Genomic DNA, 14,805 nt, shown 5'->3' with positions numbered 1-14,805 from the left:
CAAGAACCCAGCTTCGCGACGCCGAGATCTTATTCGAATCCGACAGTTAGGGCGAAACCACCGCCGCACATAATTTTTGTAGGCGCATCCTGTTGAAATGGCTTCAGCAGCGACTAACGACAACGCCGCTGCGGCTTTAGACGATATCAAGCCTCCCGCTGGTGTCGTCCTCCCGCCGCGCGAGATCCGCAACATCCTCGAGAAGACAGCCGGCTATGTCGCTCGTAACGGGTTCGTATTTGAGGACAGGATACGCGAGAAAGAACGAGCGAACCCCAAGTTCAGCTTTTTGAACCAGACGGATGCGTACTACGGCTTCTACCAATGGCGACTAGAGGAAATCAAGGCGGGCCGCGGCACGGCCATCGCCGCCGGTCGAGCGGGCGAGGCGGCCACGCCAGTCCCGGACAAGCCTAAAGGTCCGCCGAAGCCGCCGGACTTTAAGTTCTCGGCGCGCATGCCCCGTATCAACCAGAAAGACTTGGACGTGCTGCGATTGACGGCGCTCTTCGTGGCCAAGAACGGCCGGCAATTCATGTCTCAACTCGCACAGCGCGAGGCGGGCAATCCGCAGTTTCAGTTTCTCATTCCTAACCACACATTCCATAACTTCTTCCAGCACCAGGTGGACCAGTACACGACATTGCTGAGGTCGAGCGGGCTGAGCGGCGAGGGAGGGAAACTTCAACAGCAGACCATGGCGGAACTGCAGAGCACCATCGACGACAAGTACCAGGTGTTGACTCGCGCCAAGCAGCGGGCAGAGTATGCGAGACATCAAGAAAGCGAGAAGCAAAAGAAGGAAGAAGAGGAAGAGCAAAAGAAGATTGAGTTTGCACGCATCGACTGGAACGACTTTGTGGTGGTGGAGACGATCGTGTTCAACGAATCGGACGAACAAGCGAACCTACCCCCTCCGACGAACTTGGCCGAACTGCAGTATGCCTCTCTCGAAGACCGGAACAATGCGTCCATCAGCGCCAACCTACGGATCGAGGAAGCTATGCCTGGCGATGAAGAAACGACATACAACGCGCATCCTCAGCCGCCACATGCCTTGCCTGTCCACACGGGCTATGGCCCACAGCAGGTGCATCAACAACAGCAACAGCCTTATCATGGTACTCAGACTGCCCAACAACCGGCTCAACAGCCCGCTCCGGCCGGGCCTCCACACAGGGGCCCCGAAGAGGAAGAGCAGGAGAGGCGTATCAAGGAGAGGGAAGAGGCTCGTGCTAGGGAACAGCAGGCGAGAGCGGAGGCTCTGGGCGGGACGGCACCGATGAAGATCAAGGAGAACTATGTACCGCGAGCGATGCAGCGGACGTCGCAATCGGTACAGACAGCGCTGTGTCCCAACTGCAAACAGCAGATTCCGATGGATGAGCTTGAGGCGCACATGAGGAGTATGTTCCAGTTTCCCGGCCCACCACGTGCTTTTTTTCCCCCTGTTTCTTGATGCTGACTTGTTTGAACCAGTTGAACTTCTCGATCCTCGGTGGAAGGACCAAAAGGCCAAGGCGGATGCGCGACACGCTTCGACCAACTTGTCGACGATAGACGTCGCCAACAACCTGAAGCGCCTGGCCAGTCAGCGGACGGACGTATTTGACCCCATCACGGGCCAGCCCCTCAGCGAAGAGGAGCTGCAAAGGAGGAAGAAGGCGACCGTCCACAGCGTGGAGAACCCGAACGCGATGAACCCGGCGGCGCTAGCGATGGCACAGGCGCAGGCACAAGCACAGGCGCAAGCTGCCCATATGCAAGGCATGAATGTTGAGGATCAGATTCGGGCGATTCACCAGAAGTTTGCGGAGAAGAAGTGAAGTCGACAAGATCAGGTGCAAGTGGATGCTGGTTTTGTTGGTATGGTGTAACGGAAAACTCGCGCGTTCTCTCGCGGGGACGGGGAATTGAGCTACTCAACGTGTTCGGTGATTGTCATTGATTGCCGCCGTGTCATATCAGTGGATGATACCTTTTCATTGACATAGCGTTAGTATGTACGAATATTATCCCGCTTCCATGGACAGGAACGGACTAGTATAACATGGTAGAGAGCAATGAAAATAGCTAATGCGTGCTCTACTGCGTAGTCGTCTGAGATCAATGCTTGTGGCTTTAATAAGAGTCCGAGAACTATATACCTAGACTGTCTGTGGTCTTTGTGGTTCATGATGCATGGGACTGGTGTACGGACAGACTGCCCTTTATAAGACCCTCTCGTCTATCAGACTGATACATACGACCATACCCACTAGAGAACTCGGGATCCCGTCCGCTCTCCCATAGATAAGCTAGTGAGGGCCGGATTAGTAGTTGGGTCGGTGACGACCAGCGAATACCCGGTGTTGTATGTTTTTTGTCTTCACGTTTTCTTTTTGGTTTACTGCCTTTATAACGGCCGGCTTATCTTGTGGTTCTGTTCCAAAGCAAGTACAGATACTTTGTACGTTGTATACCACGTTGTACGGCCATGTTCTGGTGGCGCCACTTCTTAGGCGCTCCACCGAACTGCGGACGTCGAGTTCCACCGTCCCGCATCAACGGTACAAACCCATCGCCGCCTTCTGGAACCACCCATCAGTGCTCCCCCTCCCCTCCGGCAAGTGATACCGTCGGATAATCATTCCTCCAATCCCCTCCCCCACCATCACTCGACCGTCACACTCGACGACTTAGTCGCTCATCGTCGCTCCTCACCACTGTCCCAGTAATCATTACACTATCTTCATCCTGTCGACCAACAATCTCGTCACTTACCAATTCGAGCGCGCAAACCAGACGAACCAACGGGGTTAATAACGACCAGAATCGCCGGCTCTTCACCTCGCTCTTGTTGCGATATCTTCCCCTACCGCATACGTCCCATCGTCTAGTCTCACCAACCGTCAAAACGGAGTCCAGAAGAGAAAACACGGCTCGCGCTACCGGCGCTGAGCCTACGACCACCACTTCCCCCGCCTCCTCTGCCGCCCCTCCCTCAGCTTCACCCACCTCTCCCACCAGTGCGGGCTCCTCGCCCCGAAAATCAATCCGGCCCATCATGCAAGCCATGCCAGATATGCGACAGCAGTCGTTCGACGAGATCTACGGCCCACCGGAAAACTTTCTCGAGATTGAGGTGCGAACATACAACTCCCCCAAGATCTTCCGCCATTGTTTCTTAAGCATTGGTTAAATATATGGTACCTATCTCATTTACCCTGACCCGAATGCAACTCCGTCATCAGGTCCGAAACCCGCGCACCCATGGCGTGGGCCGTTCGATGTACACCGACTACGAGATCGTCTGCCGAACCAACATCCCCGCGTTCAAGCTGCGCTCCTCATCCGTCCGTCGCCGCTATTCCGACTTTGAGTACTTTCGCGACATCCTCGAGCGCGAGTCGGCCCGTGTGACCATCCCGCCACTGCCCGGTAAGGTGTTCACCAACCGCTTCAGTGACGACGTCATCGAGGGTCGTCGCGCCGGGTTGGAAAAGTTTCTCAAAATCGTTGTCGGCCACCCTTTACTGCAGACGGGGAGCAAGGTCCTTGCCGCTTTTGTTCAAGGTAATCATTCCCTCCTGCTGCTTTCCCTCCCCGGCGAAGGCCTACAATTCGGGACGTCGATTGCTTGGCCTGATGCGATAATCATTACTTACACCGCCTACCAGACCCCAACTGGGACCGGAATGCCTGGTGACTGATGTACCTCCGCCTCATGCTCATCTGGCCTGGTGTCCTCGAACCCTTCTCATCAGTGGCCCCGTCCGTGTCATCTATTACGTCTACTCTGGGGGTCCCGGTGCCCAGAAAGCTTCGAAAACGGCCGCCTCAACCAGATTCTGCCATGTCAATGGGTCGGATTCCCAGTATCTCTACCGATCCCCTACCGCGTTGAATATATTGGACGTCATGGAGATCCGCGCATGACACCCAAGTCGCTGCGTAGGTGTTCAAGTCGAGGGAGGCGGTCAGGACATATTCGCCATCCAACGTCGAAAACAAAAAGGCAGCATGTCGTTCATTTTGTGCGTTAAGGCTTCTTTATGTGTCAAGCGGACGGAAAGGTTTCTCTCATTCTAGTTCGACTCCTTTCCTGATAAGTGGGAATGCAGCCCGGAAGCTTTACAATGGTGGCAGCGTCAGCGTTTTGTTCTTTTTCCCCCTATTCCCCATATTTTCTTGCTTCCTTTCTCTGAAGGAAAGGAGTTATGGATTCTTTTGCTGTACTCGAAGTTGTATCTACTCAGCATTGAGCAAAAAGACGAATGAATACCAAGCGTCATAGTATGTACACCAGCGTGCGCTATTCGATTTTGATATTTCAATCCATCTAAAACATATTACAAGTTGGGTATGTATTCTGGGATCGTGCCAATGTCCCGAATCTCTCGAGGGCATCCGTTTACCCAATCTACACCATATAATACAAGATTGTGTTGTACAGCGCCCGCCTGTTGTCTTCAAGAGGCATTACGCCCTTTTGTTCTTCTCCCCACTTTTTATCGCCGAAAATAGTTTCGACAACCGTTTCCCTATCCTCCATAGTCTATGAGATGCAGGTTGTCGTAAGCTCCGCCTGTCCTGATCGTACATTCAGCGGTCGCCGTAGAAAGAATATTTGTACAGGTAAGACATTGAAAAGAAGCGGAGAAAATCTTCCGGCAGCCTGTCAAGTGCAGGCTTAGATCGTGGTGGACGGTGGTATTACAGATTCTTCGAAAAAGGTCCCAAGCCGAGTAGGGCCAGGAAATGGCCGTGCAGAGATGACGCGGAAAGCGTGATGTCTCCCGTTCACCGCTCGCTGGAGGAGACGTCGAAAATGCGCAGAATGGCCTCATACATGCCGAACATGATGGCCGCGCTGGGTACGGTACGCATGAGGTGAGGCGTCATGCCGCCGTAGAGGCCCATAAGGCCTTCTTCCCTCCACACGAGGCGGAAGCATTGAATCAAACCCGTGTACTTGAGTTTTCCGTCGGCCATGGGCGCTTGTCGGAGCCTTGTTCTTGCGACCTGTTGAATGTATCCCGTTAGCACAATGGTCCCATGTCAACCGACCCTTCTCGCCCTCCAGCAAGTTTGTTTCTTCGGTCTTCCGTTTCGCCTGGTTGCAGGTGGAAAAAAAAACGAGAAAAGAAGAAGCGAGGGAACATCATACCTCGTGAGGGTAGGCCAAGATCGCCGCGACGAGCTTCGCGCCACCTGCAGCATTCACTTTGCCAGTCCAATCCACCGTCCGGTCCCAGAAGGTCTTCTCGCGGCCGCTGCGAATGATGCGCTCCTCCCGGCGCGCGAGATAGCGCTTCATCTGCTCGTACAGCATCCACTGCAGCGTGCTCTCCGCGACGCCCAGGTAGCTCGCACTCATGCCTTTGTACAGGCCCCTGACGCCCTCGTCTCGTACGACCTGGCGTACGCAGTCCCAGCTATTCCGATACTGGCGCATGGCCGCACCCCCGCTCTGCTCCGCCACATTCTTGTCGAGCTGCAGCCGCGTCTTGACCAGCCAGATAGGGTTCGTCGCCGTGCTGGTGGCGATGCCGGCCACCACGCCCGCAGTGAGGTGCACCCAGGCGGCCTCCTTGCCGTTGTTGCCGTACTCCGCAATCAGCCGCTTGCCGTTTCCGTAGGTGTAGAAGTTGATGCTGCGGGCTGGTACGACGCCCACAAGGTTAGGACCCAGACCCTTGAAGAGCGCCCGAGGGCCTTCGAGTTTGTACACCGAGGCTAGAATCTGTATTGTGTCCCTGAGATGGAAGGCCGCTGCCCGGACCGGGTTAAGGGCTGCTGTCGGCCGCGAGGCCTTCAGGTGGGCCTGGTAGAAATCGGATTGGAGTCGGGTTTTGAGGACGTCGAGGGGTGCTGTTAGGGTGGCTGCCGTCATGCCGCCGATCCTGCCATCGCGACGCGTCAGCTAGAGGTCGCGTTGGGGTTATTGGACCGCCTGGCGGATAGGCCGGCGAAGGGCAAGAGGGAAAAGAAGAGAAAGGAAAAGAAAGCCTTACCCTCCTGCAATAAAGTGAACCCATGATTTTGCAAATGGAGACGGCTTGGGCGCGAGAGCCGGATTTTGTGGCGAGTCTGGGATGACATCCCCCGTCTCGCGGGAGGTCAAAAAGGATGTTGTGTCGGGCTGTGTACCGCCCTGGGTACTAGGCGTCTGCCGTCGGTCACCGGAACTAGCCATGTATGCATGCGCCGGCGGGTGAGGGGACATTAGGAGGCTCCAGGTGGCGAGAACGAGAGCTTAGAGGAGCAAAGTGACGATGCGGTCCGGGATGACTGGTGATGAGGAAGCCAGTGTCGCACATACAGATAGAACAAGGAAAGGAAAAAGAGAAAGAAGCAGAAACAGGGATTAGGAAATTAATTGGATAGAATAATCCTCGCTCGGGCTATCATATCCAGGTACGGTTGTGAGTCGTATCGTTCTGGAACTCGTAGTTGTTTCTCAGGTATTGCTGCTTTGATACATGTACCTATCGTATCCACGGGATGGGCCTTGTTTTTTTTTTTTTTTTTTTTTTTTTTCCAATGCCTTTTTTCCCTCTCTCTTTCCTTGGCAGGCGCCACTTGCAGGTTCTCGTCGAGCGCCAAATCAAGCTATGGTCCGTGCACGCCTCCTGCGACATGACTATTAGGAATATGCACATAAGAGATGGATAGGCCCTGGTTACCAAAATCTACGTCCTGTAGGTGCGCCTGCACATGTTCGACACATAGATAAGTACATCGTGAACGACGCCATCGATAACTTGCGATTCCTATTCTCGCCTTCGTTCTATCTGAACGTAAAATTGAGAACTGGTTCCGACAGTGCCGCTCTCTTGATAGTTGTAGTCGAACATGATAAGAACGGACGAGACACATTGGTTAATTACAGTGCCCTCACATCCTAACCCATCACGCTTCTCTGTTTAGACATTCTGCTCTTTCGAGAATGTTGATTAAATGATTCCAGGGTCCTGCTAATGACCACTCACTGGTGGTGCGGCCGCAGTGCGGTTTATATTGGCGTCTCGAGCCTCCGGGGTGACAGACGATGTCGTCGAGGCCATGTGGCTCACGACCGAGTCCCTTTGACAGCGCAGTTGATCACTTCGCTGACGTTCCCAGTGTCGCGGCGATGATGGGGTGGGCTGGTGGCCAGCATCGAGGTTAGTACTGGCTTGGCGCTTCCTTGTCTCCATGTCGGTAGGGGATAGAGGTTGAACCGGCTGATGGGCCCCTGTACTTGTAGGCCTCGAGCCCGTGCCCCGTATGGCGGGAGAACTGACCGAGTCACCCGTTGCATGCCGTATCTCGTCGTGTACGACATCGTACCTCGATCCTGAAGTATGGGCAGTGCTAGCACCGCTGACCTCTGCGTCCGGCTCGGTCACGTGAGTGGCCTCTCGATCAAGCCATGCGATTTCTTCCTCAGTGATACTCCTCCAACCGCACTTGACATGTCTCTTCGTGCACCCTTGACATGCAGTAAGGTATTTGATGCATGGGGTCTTAAGCCGTCTGCACCGATCGCAGGGAGGATAGATCTCGTCGCCTTTGTTTAGTCTTTCTATCCTCGAGGTGATGATTGGCCTGTGGACCTCTGACGGATCAAGTGATTCCCTAGGGGCCCCTCCGTGTCCCACCACTGGTATTGTTGAGTTGTTGGTTTGCGCTGTGTTCGGGTGATGATGGTGATCAGTTGTTCTGTGGCCATAGGGTTGAACGTGGGTGGCGCCACGGCCAGGCGGGAAAGTCGGCCGTGGAGCGTGTGGCTGTGTCGACGAAGGGGACAGAAACTGTTGCAACAAGTCGGCATGCAGATCATAGGTCGCGCCAGGTCCGCCGGCGGGCCGTGCTGAGCTAGAGTGGTGGAAAGCGGCATTGGGGTTTGGATGCCGTGCCTGAATGGCCGCTTTGCGACCGCTCAGGTGATAGTTCAGTTGGCGGGCTCGCTTGGCCACTTCGTCAGCCCTCTTTATGAGAACCTGGAGCCTCTTTTCTATGATATCCACAGTCGCAAGCTCTGCTGTTTCGTCTTCTTGTAGTGGCGATGCGGTGGCAAACGAAAACCGGTCGAGGGCACCATTTACGATGAGGCGCCAGTCGTCCTCGAGGATCTCAACTTGCAAGCCGTGGAGGGAAAATTGACACGATCGTTGACCGTCTGAGGATGTGGTCAGAACGAATTGATCCGGGTTCGTCTTTGCGAAGGTCACAATGTCCAGCCAGCTCACTGGGCTTCGGCCAGAAGGAGACGAGGGATGAATGATGATGGGACCTTCGAAGGCACCTTCCATCGCCCGCAGCAACCGTGGACCAGTGAGCTTGGCTCCCAGGTTGGCGGCAAGGCTCTCCTGTCGATTTAAGACGTCTGTTGGGGGAACATCTTGTCAGTTAATCCTAGCCTATGCGCCAAGCTGCATGTGCCGGCAAAACGACGATGTAGCGGTATCTTAACATACATTCATAGCTGTTGATGAGACCCAGAACATCTGCGAAGGTGTCTGATTCGCCGGGAATAAGGTCGAGCTTCCCCAGAACAGTTTTGGCCAGGTAGTTTATTCGAGATAAATCGCCTTCAATTGCGCCGATTAGTGCATTGCATTGACGGAAAATAGGCCCGCTGGGAGGGGGGGAAAAAAAAAAAAGAGTCCTCGAACTCAACGGGGCTGTGACGCCCATCTGATAGCGTGATCTCATTTCCAGGAGGATGCAAAGGATGGAAAGGCCAAGACCAAGTACACTAGTCGAATGCTAGCTTCGGCCACTAATAAGAGCCCAAGATGGGCGGAATATCCAGGTCATCTTGACCCCGTCAAAACGCTCGGGTTATTACACGAGAGCGACGACGGCATCATATGGCAACCCGCGTGAAAATGAAACAAAGACGCACTCTAGTGTTCCAACCAAGGACGCTCAAATGTGGCGAAAGACGGCCGTGCCAGAACATACCTGAAGGCACTGGCGGAGGAGGTTGAGGGATACGGTCAGACTGTGAGGACCGGGTGCCGGTGTCATCCATATCCCGCTTCCGTTTCTGCAGTCCCTGGGAGTCCGAGACATATGACATGATGATACTCGCGAGTCTGACGTGTGCGATGACTGCAATATGCGGTGCGCCGCTTTGAGCCGCGAAAGGTGTGAGATGCACCACCGGATGAGATCAAGGGCGACGGGATGGCGTCCTCTGAAGCGGTTCCAACCTCTAACAAGAGGCAGTGTATGGAGAGGTGATGTACAGATGCAAAGCTCCTTTGGGACCGTAAAGAAGTCTTGGGGACAGACGCGATAGTCAGCGAGTCAGTAAGGGGCCGGGAATCAGTAAAGCTCTGCGGTCGCTCAGACCTCAATCGGTGGCTAGGCGGGAGACAAAGACATTGTTAGATGGGCTAGCAGGACCATAACTCCGATGTGGCGTTCTATGGTTGAGTTGAAGAAAGTAAAGCGAAAACTATGGGAATGGAGACAGCATGAGGGAGCTCGAGTGTGATCAAATGAGCAGTATAATCGGTGGGAATGGAAACAGAAGTTGGTGTTGACGGGAGGCAGATTGATCACTGAATGTGCGCAGACATGGGGGAGTATGAGTACTGCCTCTGCACTGTAATTGTACCTAAAGCTACGTGAACAGTACAGTGCGGAGACATGCCGCAAATAAGGTACCATGCCGTTCTTCCGCCGCGACTTCGCCCCAGTCCCCGGGATCAGGGATCAGCCACAGTATTCCTGCAAAGTTCCATGGTACGGGATGTGTACGAAGTAAGTAGTGTACTTGTACATCTAGCAGGCTCTTAAGTTGCGTGAATGAAGCCTTGGCCGAGTCGGCGGATCTGGGGTTACATGTACGAAGTACACTTGCACCTATCCGGGTACCTAGGCGGTGAACCGCCCGCCTAGTGACTCAAAAATACCTACTTAGTAGATGTACAGCCATCTTTTTGCGCACCTGTTGTACGTGGGGCATTTTCGATATACCGGGTACAGTGAATATTACGTTACGACAAAATAACACCAAAGTGAGGTGCCGAACCCCACCAAACCCGCTTAAACAGAACCCAAGTCTCGCATCCATCCGCCTCAGCCTTATGTTATGGACCGGCCTTACATTAGCTTTAGGTGATCTGGATCGACCTCTACCTTGCCTGCGACCGAGAATCCCATACGACACGACGGAACACGCGGGTATCAGCGTAGCTGGGTGCACTGTCTAGTCACGGACAGATCTCATCCCACCCGAGAATCACGCGCCATGGCTGATAGAGGATTCCACCGTGGAGGCGGCCGCGGCGGAGGGGGTTATCGCGGCGGGAGAGGAGGAGGAGCAGGCCGTGGAGGGAACCAAGCATCTGCCGACCGCGAAAAACCCAAGAAGGAGAATATCCTCGATCTCGGAAAATACATGGACAAGAGGATTACCGTGAAATTTAACGGTGGACGCGAGGGTTCGTGACTCCATACCCAGCACCACCGACCGACCCAACTTCGGTCCACCATTGCTAAATCAACGCTCGAAATTCTAGTCACTGGAACTCTCAAGGGGTATGACGCCTTGATGAATCTCGTCCTTGACGAAGTCCAAGAGGTCATGAGGGGTATGTATACCTAATCCGCCTTCTCTCTTTCCTCTTACCGCGGAATTAGACCAAGAATCTGACACGCCCCTTTTTAGATGAGGACGGTAACGAATCCACTCGGCCGCTCGGACTTGTCGTCGCTCGCGGCACTCTTCTAGTCCTCGTCAGCCCCGTGGACGGCAGCGAACAGATCGCCAATCCCTTCGCCCAGCCAGATGACGACTGAAACCTCCGGCTAGACACGCCACCACACCCAAAAGGCAGACATATGTTTGATCAGGGAGAATGGTCCCGGGAGGTGTTACCGAAGAGACGCCTACATAGGCCAATTGCTGCGGGCTGGACATCCTCGACCAGATGGGCGAGATAGACGGCTGTCAAGCAGCTATGCCAACCCCGGGGGGGTTGAAGACGCCCACTCGCTCACAGGCGCTAGAGGCTGAACGGTCTGCGTGGCAATATTTTGGGAAGAGAGGGGTCAAATGAATTCCTGGCATACTGAATCAGAAACCGACCTCAGGGCCCATGAGGCTAGTACCTAGATATGCCACTTACTACTCACAACGTACTGCCAAATCAACGTCTCCCTAAAAAAGAGAAAGTCAAAGTGATATTCACGGAGCATCTCAAGGGTTTCCAATAGCTTGCGGCTATGTCCTCGCCTGAAGAGACCCAGTGCGGCCAGTCGGCCATTATCATGCCTTGATAACACGAGGAACAGCCTACCGTAGTCGCCTTCCGGCTCGCTGGATCTCTCTGTCAACATTTATTCTGCACGCCTACATCTACCGGGATGTACAGATAGCACACAAATAATGGACTTGCTCCCCATAACATCCAACAGCATGCTGCCTTCCTTCCCATTCCTTAGCCCAACATCGAGTCCGCTAAGAACAACAGTTCATGATCACGTTGCCTGCCTCGTGAAAATATAAGCCGCATCTTGTCCTGTCAAAGCAGGTTGAACTCGAGGTCGTCTATGCTGTGTTCGACTCTTTCTAGAAGCCACGACCCGCGTTAGTCCTCCCCTTTAACAGCTCCCCGAATGCACTCCCAATCTGCTTCTTCAGTTCCTTATAACTGACGACAAAGGCTGACTGGTCGTCGCGGCTGGTGAGACATATCCTCTCCTCTGTCCCGGCGTCCAATTTGTTCAGGCAGCGGATGATATGGCCCATGTCCACTACCGGCTGCCCGTTTGAGTCTACTTGGTGGAAAACGTAGTCGCGGAAGAGCTTGATCATGTATCGCTCACCGTTCTCCGACCACTGGCGATCCCCGTCAAACTCCTGCCTTTCATTGATGGTTCCGAGCTTGCAGAGCAGGCGGAATAATCTCCCATTTTCAATCTCCTGGTAAAGGTTCGAGGTGAGGCCATCATTTTGGTGCATCAGCATATCTAGGTTGGATATGATATGGCTCGATATCTTAGAAAGGAAGACATCGATTGTTTTGGTTTCTCCTGATTGAGGAGGAAAAAGTAGCCACATGATGCTGCCCACCAAGGACTCCGAGTACACCGCACTCAGTTGCTGCATGACGAGAGGGGCATTGTTGTTGTTGAGCGAGCTGGGTGGCGTATTGCTAGCCAGGCAAAGCATGACTTTTCCAAACTGAGCCAAGTCCTCTTGCTGTAGGTCATGCATCGGTCGCCGAGCATCGTACTGAAGCACATCTAGAATGGAGCAAGCGCTCAAGCGTATCCGATTTTTGTCGGTGAGGATAATTTTGCTCGGGTCGAGGCATCTGGCAGCAAGGTTGAGTTTGTGGATCGCTTTCAGAGCGTTCGCAATCTGCGTAATGTAGCTCCAGAGCAAGTCTTCTGTGACGGTGGCTCTGGGATTGTATCTGCTATTCGATTGCGTGAAATGATGTTGCGAAAGCGTTTTCGAAAGGGGATGGTAGTCCGAGACGAAGATGATCGAACTGTCCTGAAATCGGCGAGTAGTGAAGGCACTGTGGACTGACACCACGCCGCCGTTGTAGACCTTTTTCCATTCCTTGACCGACCGAATGGCGTTCTCGTTACTGAGGCGGAAATCTGGAGAAGTTCCATCAGCAAACTGCAAGTAGGCAGGTAGGCACAAGCGAACAAGCAGGCAGGCAGACCTTTGATTCGCCGCAGGCAATATGTCCTTCCATTCTCCTGGGAGACGGCTTTGTACACCCAGCTTGTGTAACCAAAAATGGTGGAGCTTTCCCTGTTGTTCGTATCAAGAGGCACAAGAGATGTGAAGTGGTCCACATTTGGCAGCGCCGAGTCTGTTCCAGTCAGGAAAGCTGACACGCTTCAGATAAAGACGGGACACTACTCACTCGCCAGAACCTGATGGGTGGCTTCTAATTTTCGCTGGGCATCCTCACGCAGCTTCTCTGGCAAAAAGAAGTCATGAGTCTGCCGCTGATAAGGGAGAAGGCCTTCTCTGGGTTGTCCAAGGGGCGCATAAAGGTGATATTGCAGCTTGGATCTGTCAGTACCCTGACCGGCGCTAAAAAGTGGGCATGTGCACTTGCAGGTTGCATCGGAGGAGCAAACGAATTCTGTTGCTGGAAGAATGCGCTAGTTCCGCCCAAAGCTGTTGGGTCCTCAGCATAGGGATTGTACTGGGCGCCCGGCAAGGCTGGGCCCAAGGTCGACAGAGAGAATGCATCATAAGCAAGGCCCGTCGCGTCAGGCGTAGTTCCGTTTGCGTTAATCTGTGGCATGGTTAGTTTACAGTTGCTGCGAGAATGGAGAGCTTTTGAATTACGTTGGAAGTCGGATCGTAGTTTTGGGGTGTAAATTCTTGGAATTTTGCAGGATTGAAGACGGATGCTGCGGACTCCTCTTTGGACGCTATGCAGGTGCAAACCCAAGTCTCTTAGCAGAGTAGTATATCGAGTGGGAGGATGGAAACTTACAGCTAGAGCCTCGAGGGACAAAGGATGCCGCACTCGCGGCCTGAGTCGAAAAAGTTGCTTTCCTTGATGGTGCCGTTGGTGTAGATGGGTTTGTGACTGTCCCTTGCAAGCCAGTCGGTGTAAAAGACGGCGAGTCGACGTTCAACTTCTTGGTGCCACTTGAAATGCCCATGTTAGCATTGACGATCAATATGAGCTGATCTAATATCGCAAGATGAAAGCCTTTGGTTGAGGGTTCGAAACATCCGGTTTTTGGCACTCAGCTTGAGAGCTCACGCCGCCACCTCGGGCGTAGAACGAGTTGAAACGACTGGCCGAAGAGTCGTTACAGTAGCTGCATTTCCCAAACAGTGACTTTTCGCGATGAACGGCTGAGAAATGGTTTTGACGAGGTTGTCCCGAGAGCCCATACTCCCCTTTGGGTTGGCAGACTGGAGCTGGAGCGCATGTCCAGACAGAAGAAGACTGGCTGTGGGTGCAATTTGATGGACGTGTGAGCCCTCGCGGCTTTACTCCTTGTTGCCATGGGCTCCGAGACACCCCTCTTTGGCGATATTAAAACCCTGGAGGACGACGGCAGTGAGATGGTATAAACGTTGGGCAGCGCATAGCCGCTATAGGCGTTTGACCATCCGTCTGCTTAATTATGTATTCGGCTTTGACATTCGTATCCAGATTTAGACGTGTCTCCGTTAACGCGTCGCGGCGACGAATGAATTGGCGCAAAATCCGTTGCATGTTGAATCCCGGCTCCAAAAATCATCGCATAAAGAAACGAAATAAGCACCTACTTGTCCAGAGAGGTTTGGGTAGAGTGGCTGTTCTGACTAGAGTTATTTCGGGTTTGGTCATGGTTGAATGCGCAACCGCTGTTCTCGTATCGACAATGACCGTATATTAAGACGTTTCGGCAGAGAGTGTCTTTGGTATCTGGAGAGAAAATGGGCAGGAGTCAGCTACCCGTCGGCAAGAGACCGAAACAAGGCACGGAGAGAGTACTCGCCTCGTGTCTTGGGCTTGGGCGACGTCCCAACCTGGCGACGGAGATCGGGCGAGTTGTATCGCGGCGTCGCCATGATGACGGCGGTGACTAGGAATGACTCCCCCTATGGTCGGTCCTACGGCGCTCACAAGACCATTGTCAGCTCTCTGTCGAAAGGAGAATGAGAGCGGAAGCCCTCGCCCAACACATGTAGGTACGTATGTCGAGGTCCGCGTTCTGTCTCCACGTCCGAGACACTGTCGGGGAAAGGAGGGGAACCCACTGTCGGTGTGGGGTGGGGGGAAAAAGCACAGACGGGAAGAGGGCAGACGACGGACAGGTACGCACTTGAACCTCGCTGATTCT

The 14,805-nt window shown here is 53.7% G+C and overlaps 6 protein-coding genes across 6 annotated transcripts; 3 read left to right on the top strand and 3 right to left on the bottom strand.

Annotated features, from left to right (window-relative positions):
• Nucleotides 1-124: 124 nt before the first annotated feature.
• On the top strand, nucleotides 125-1,826 carry ACRALDRAFT_2063795 (uncharacterized protein; the record flags this gene model as incomplete). The annotated part of the gene is made up of 2 exons (XM_071022023.1): nucleotides 125-1,406; nucleotides 1,480-1,826. Coding segments are annotated over 2 exons (1,629 nt in total), but the record flags the coding sequence as incomplete, so codon positions are not given.
• An 888-nt stretch (nucleotides 1,827-2,714) lies between these two features.
• ACRALDRAFT_2033128 (uncharacterized protein) lies at nucleotides 2,715-4,328 on the top strand. The gene is made up of 2 exons (XM_071020723.1): nucleotides 2,715-3,555; nucleotides 3,660-4,328. Exons 1-2 carry the CDS (start codon nucleotides 3,186-3,188, stop codon nucleotides 3,686-3,688), a joined length of 399 nt encoding a protein of 132 aa, XP_070877392.1. The 5' UTR covers nucleotides 2,715-3,185; the 3' UTR covers nucleotides 3,689-4,328.
• A 454-nt stretch (nucleotides 4,329-4,782) lies between these two features.
• On the bottom strand, nucleotides 4,783-6,178 carry ACRALDRAFT_1029188 (uncharacterized protein; the record flags this gene model as incomplete). Its single annotated transcript, XM_071014871.1, has 3 exons — nucleotides 4,783-5,004; nucleotides 5,150-5,885; nucleotides 5,997-6,178. 3 exons carry the CDS (start codon nucleotides 6,176-6,178, stop codon nucleotides 4,783-4,785), a joined length of 1,140 nt encoding a protein of 379 aa, XP_070877391.1.
• Nucleotides 6,179-6,536: 358 nt separating this feature from the next.
• On the bottom strand, nucleotides 6,537-9,528 carry ACRALDRAFT_1074992 (uncharacterized protein). Its single transcript, XM_071018307.1, has 3 exons — nucleotides 8,935-9,528; nucleotides 8,445-8,558; nucleotides 6,537-8,353 (listed from the first exon to the last, which is right to left on the bottom strand). The coding sequence occupies exons 1-3, from the start codon at nucleotides 9,050-9,052 to the stop codon at nucleotides 6,960-6,962; spliced, it is 1,626 nt and encodes a 541-aa protein (XP_070877390.1). The 5' UTR covers nucleotides 9,053-9,528; the 3' UTR covers nucleotides 6,537-6,959.
• A 703-nt stretch (nucleotides 9,529-10,231) lies between these two features.
• Nucleotides 10,232-10,782, top strand: ACRALDRAFT_1068711 (uncharacterized protein; the record flags this gene model as incomplete). The annotated part of the gene is made up of 3 exons (XM_071017594.1): nucleotides 10,232-10,424; nucleotides 10,503-10,574; nucleotides 10,652-10,782. 3 exons carry the CDS (start codon nucleotides 10,232-10,234, stop codon nucleotides 10,780-10,782), a joined length of 396 nt encoding a protein of 131 aa, XP_070877389.1.
• A 772-nt stretch (nucleotides 10,783-11,554) lies between these two features.
• Nucleotides 11,555-14,533, bottom strand: ACRALDRAFT_2040569 (uncharacterized protein; the record flags this gene model as incomplete). The annotated part of the gene is made up of 8 exons (XM_071021067.1): nucleotides 11,555-12,597; nucleotides 12,666-12,818; nucleotides 12,873-13,024; nucleotides 13,093-13,253; nucleotides 13,307-13,392; nucleotides 13,458-13,615; nucleotides 14,249-14,387; nucleotides 14,461-14,533. 8 exons carry the CDS (start codon nucleotides 14,531-14,533, stop codon nucleotides 11,555-11,557), a joined length of 1,965 nt encoding a protein of 654 aa, XP_070877388.1.
• Nucleotides 14,534-14,805: the final 272 nt, after the last annotated feature.

Source organism: Sodiomyces alcalophilus, assembly GCF_042370955.1.
Source record: "Sodiomyces alcalophilus JCM 7366 unplaced genomic scaffold ACRALscaffold_2, whole genome shotgun sequence".
NCBI lineage: Eukaryota > Fungi > Ascomycota > Sordariomycetes > Glomerellales > Plectosphaerellaceae > Sodiomyces > Sodiomyces alcalophilus.
This window is presented reverse-complemented; position numbering and strand designations above follow the sequence as displayed.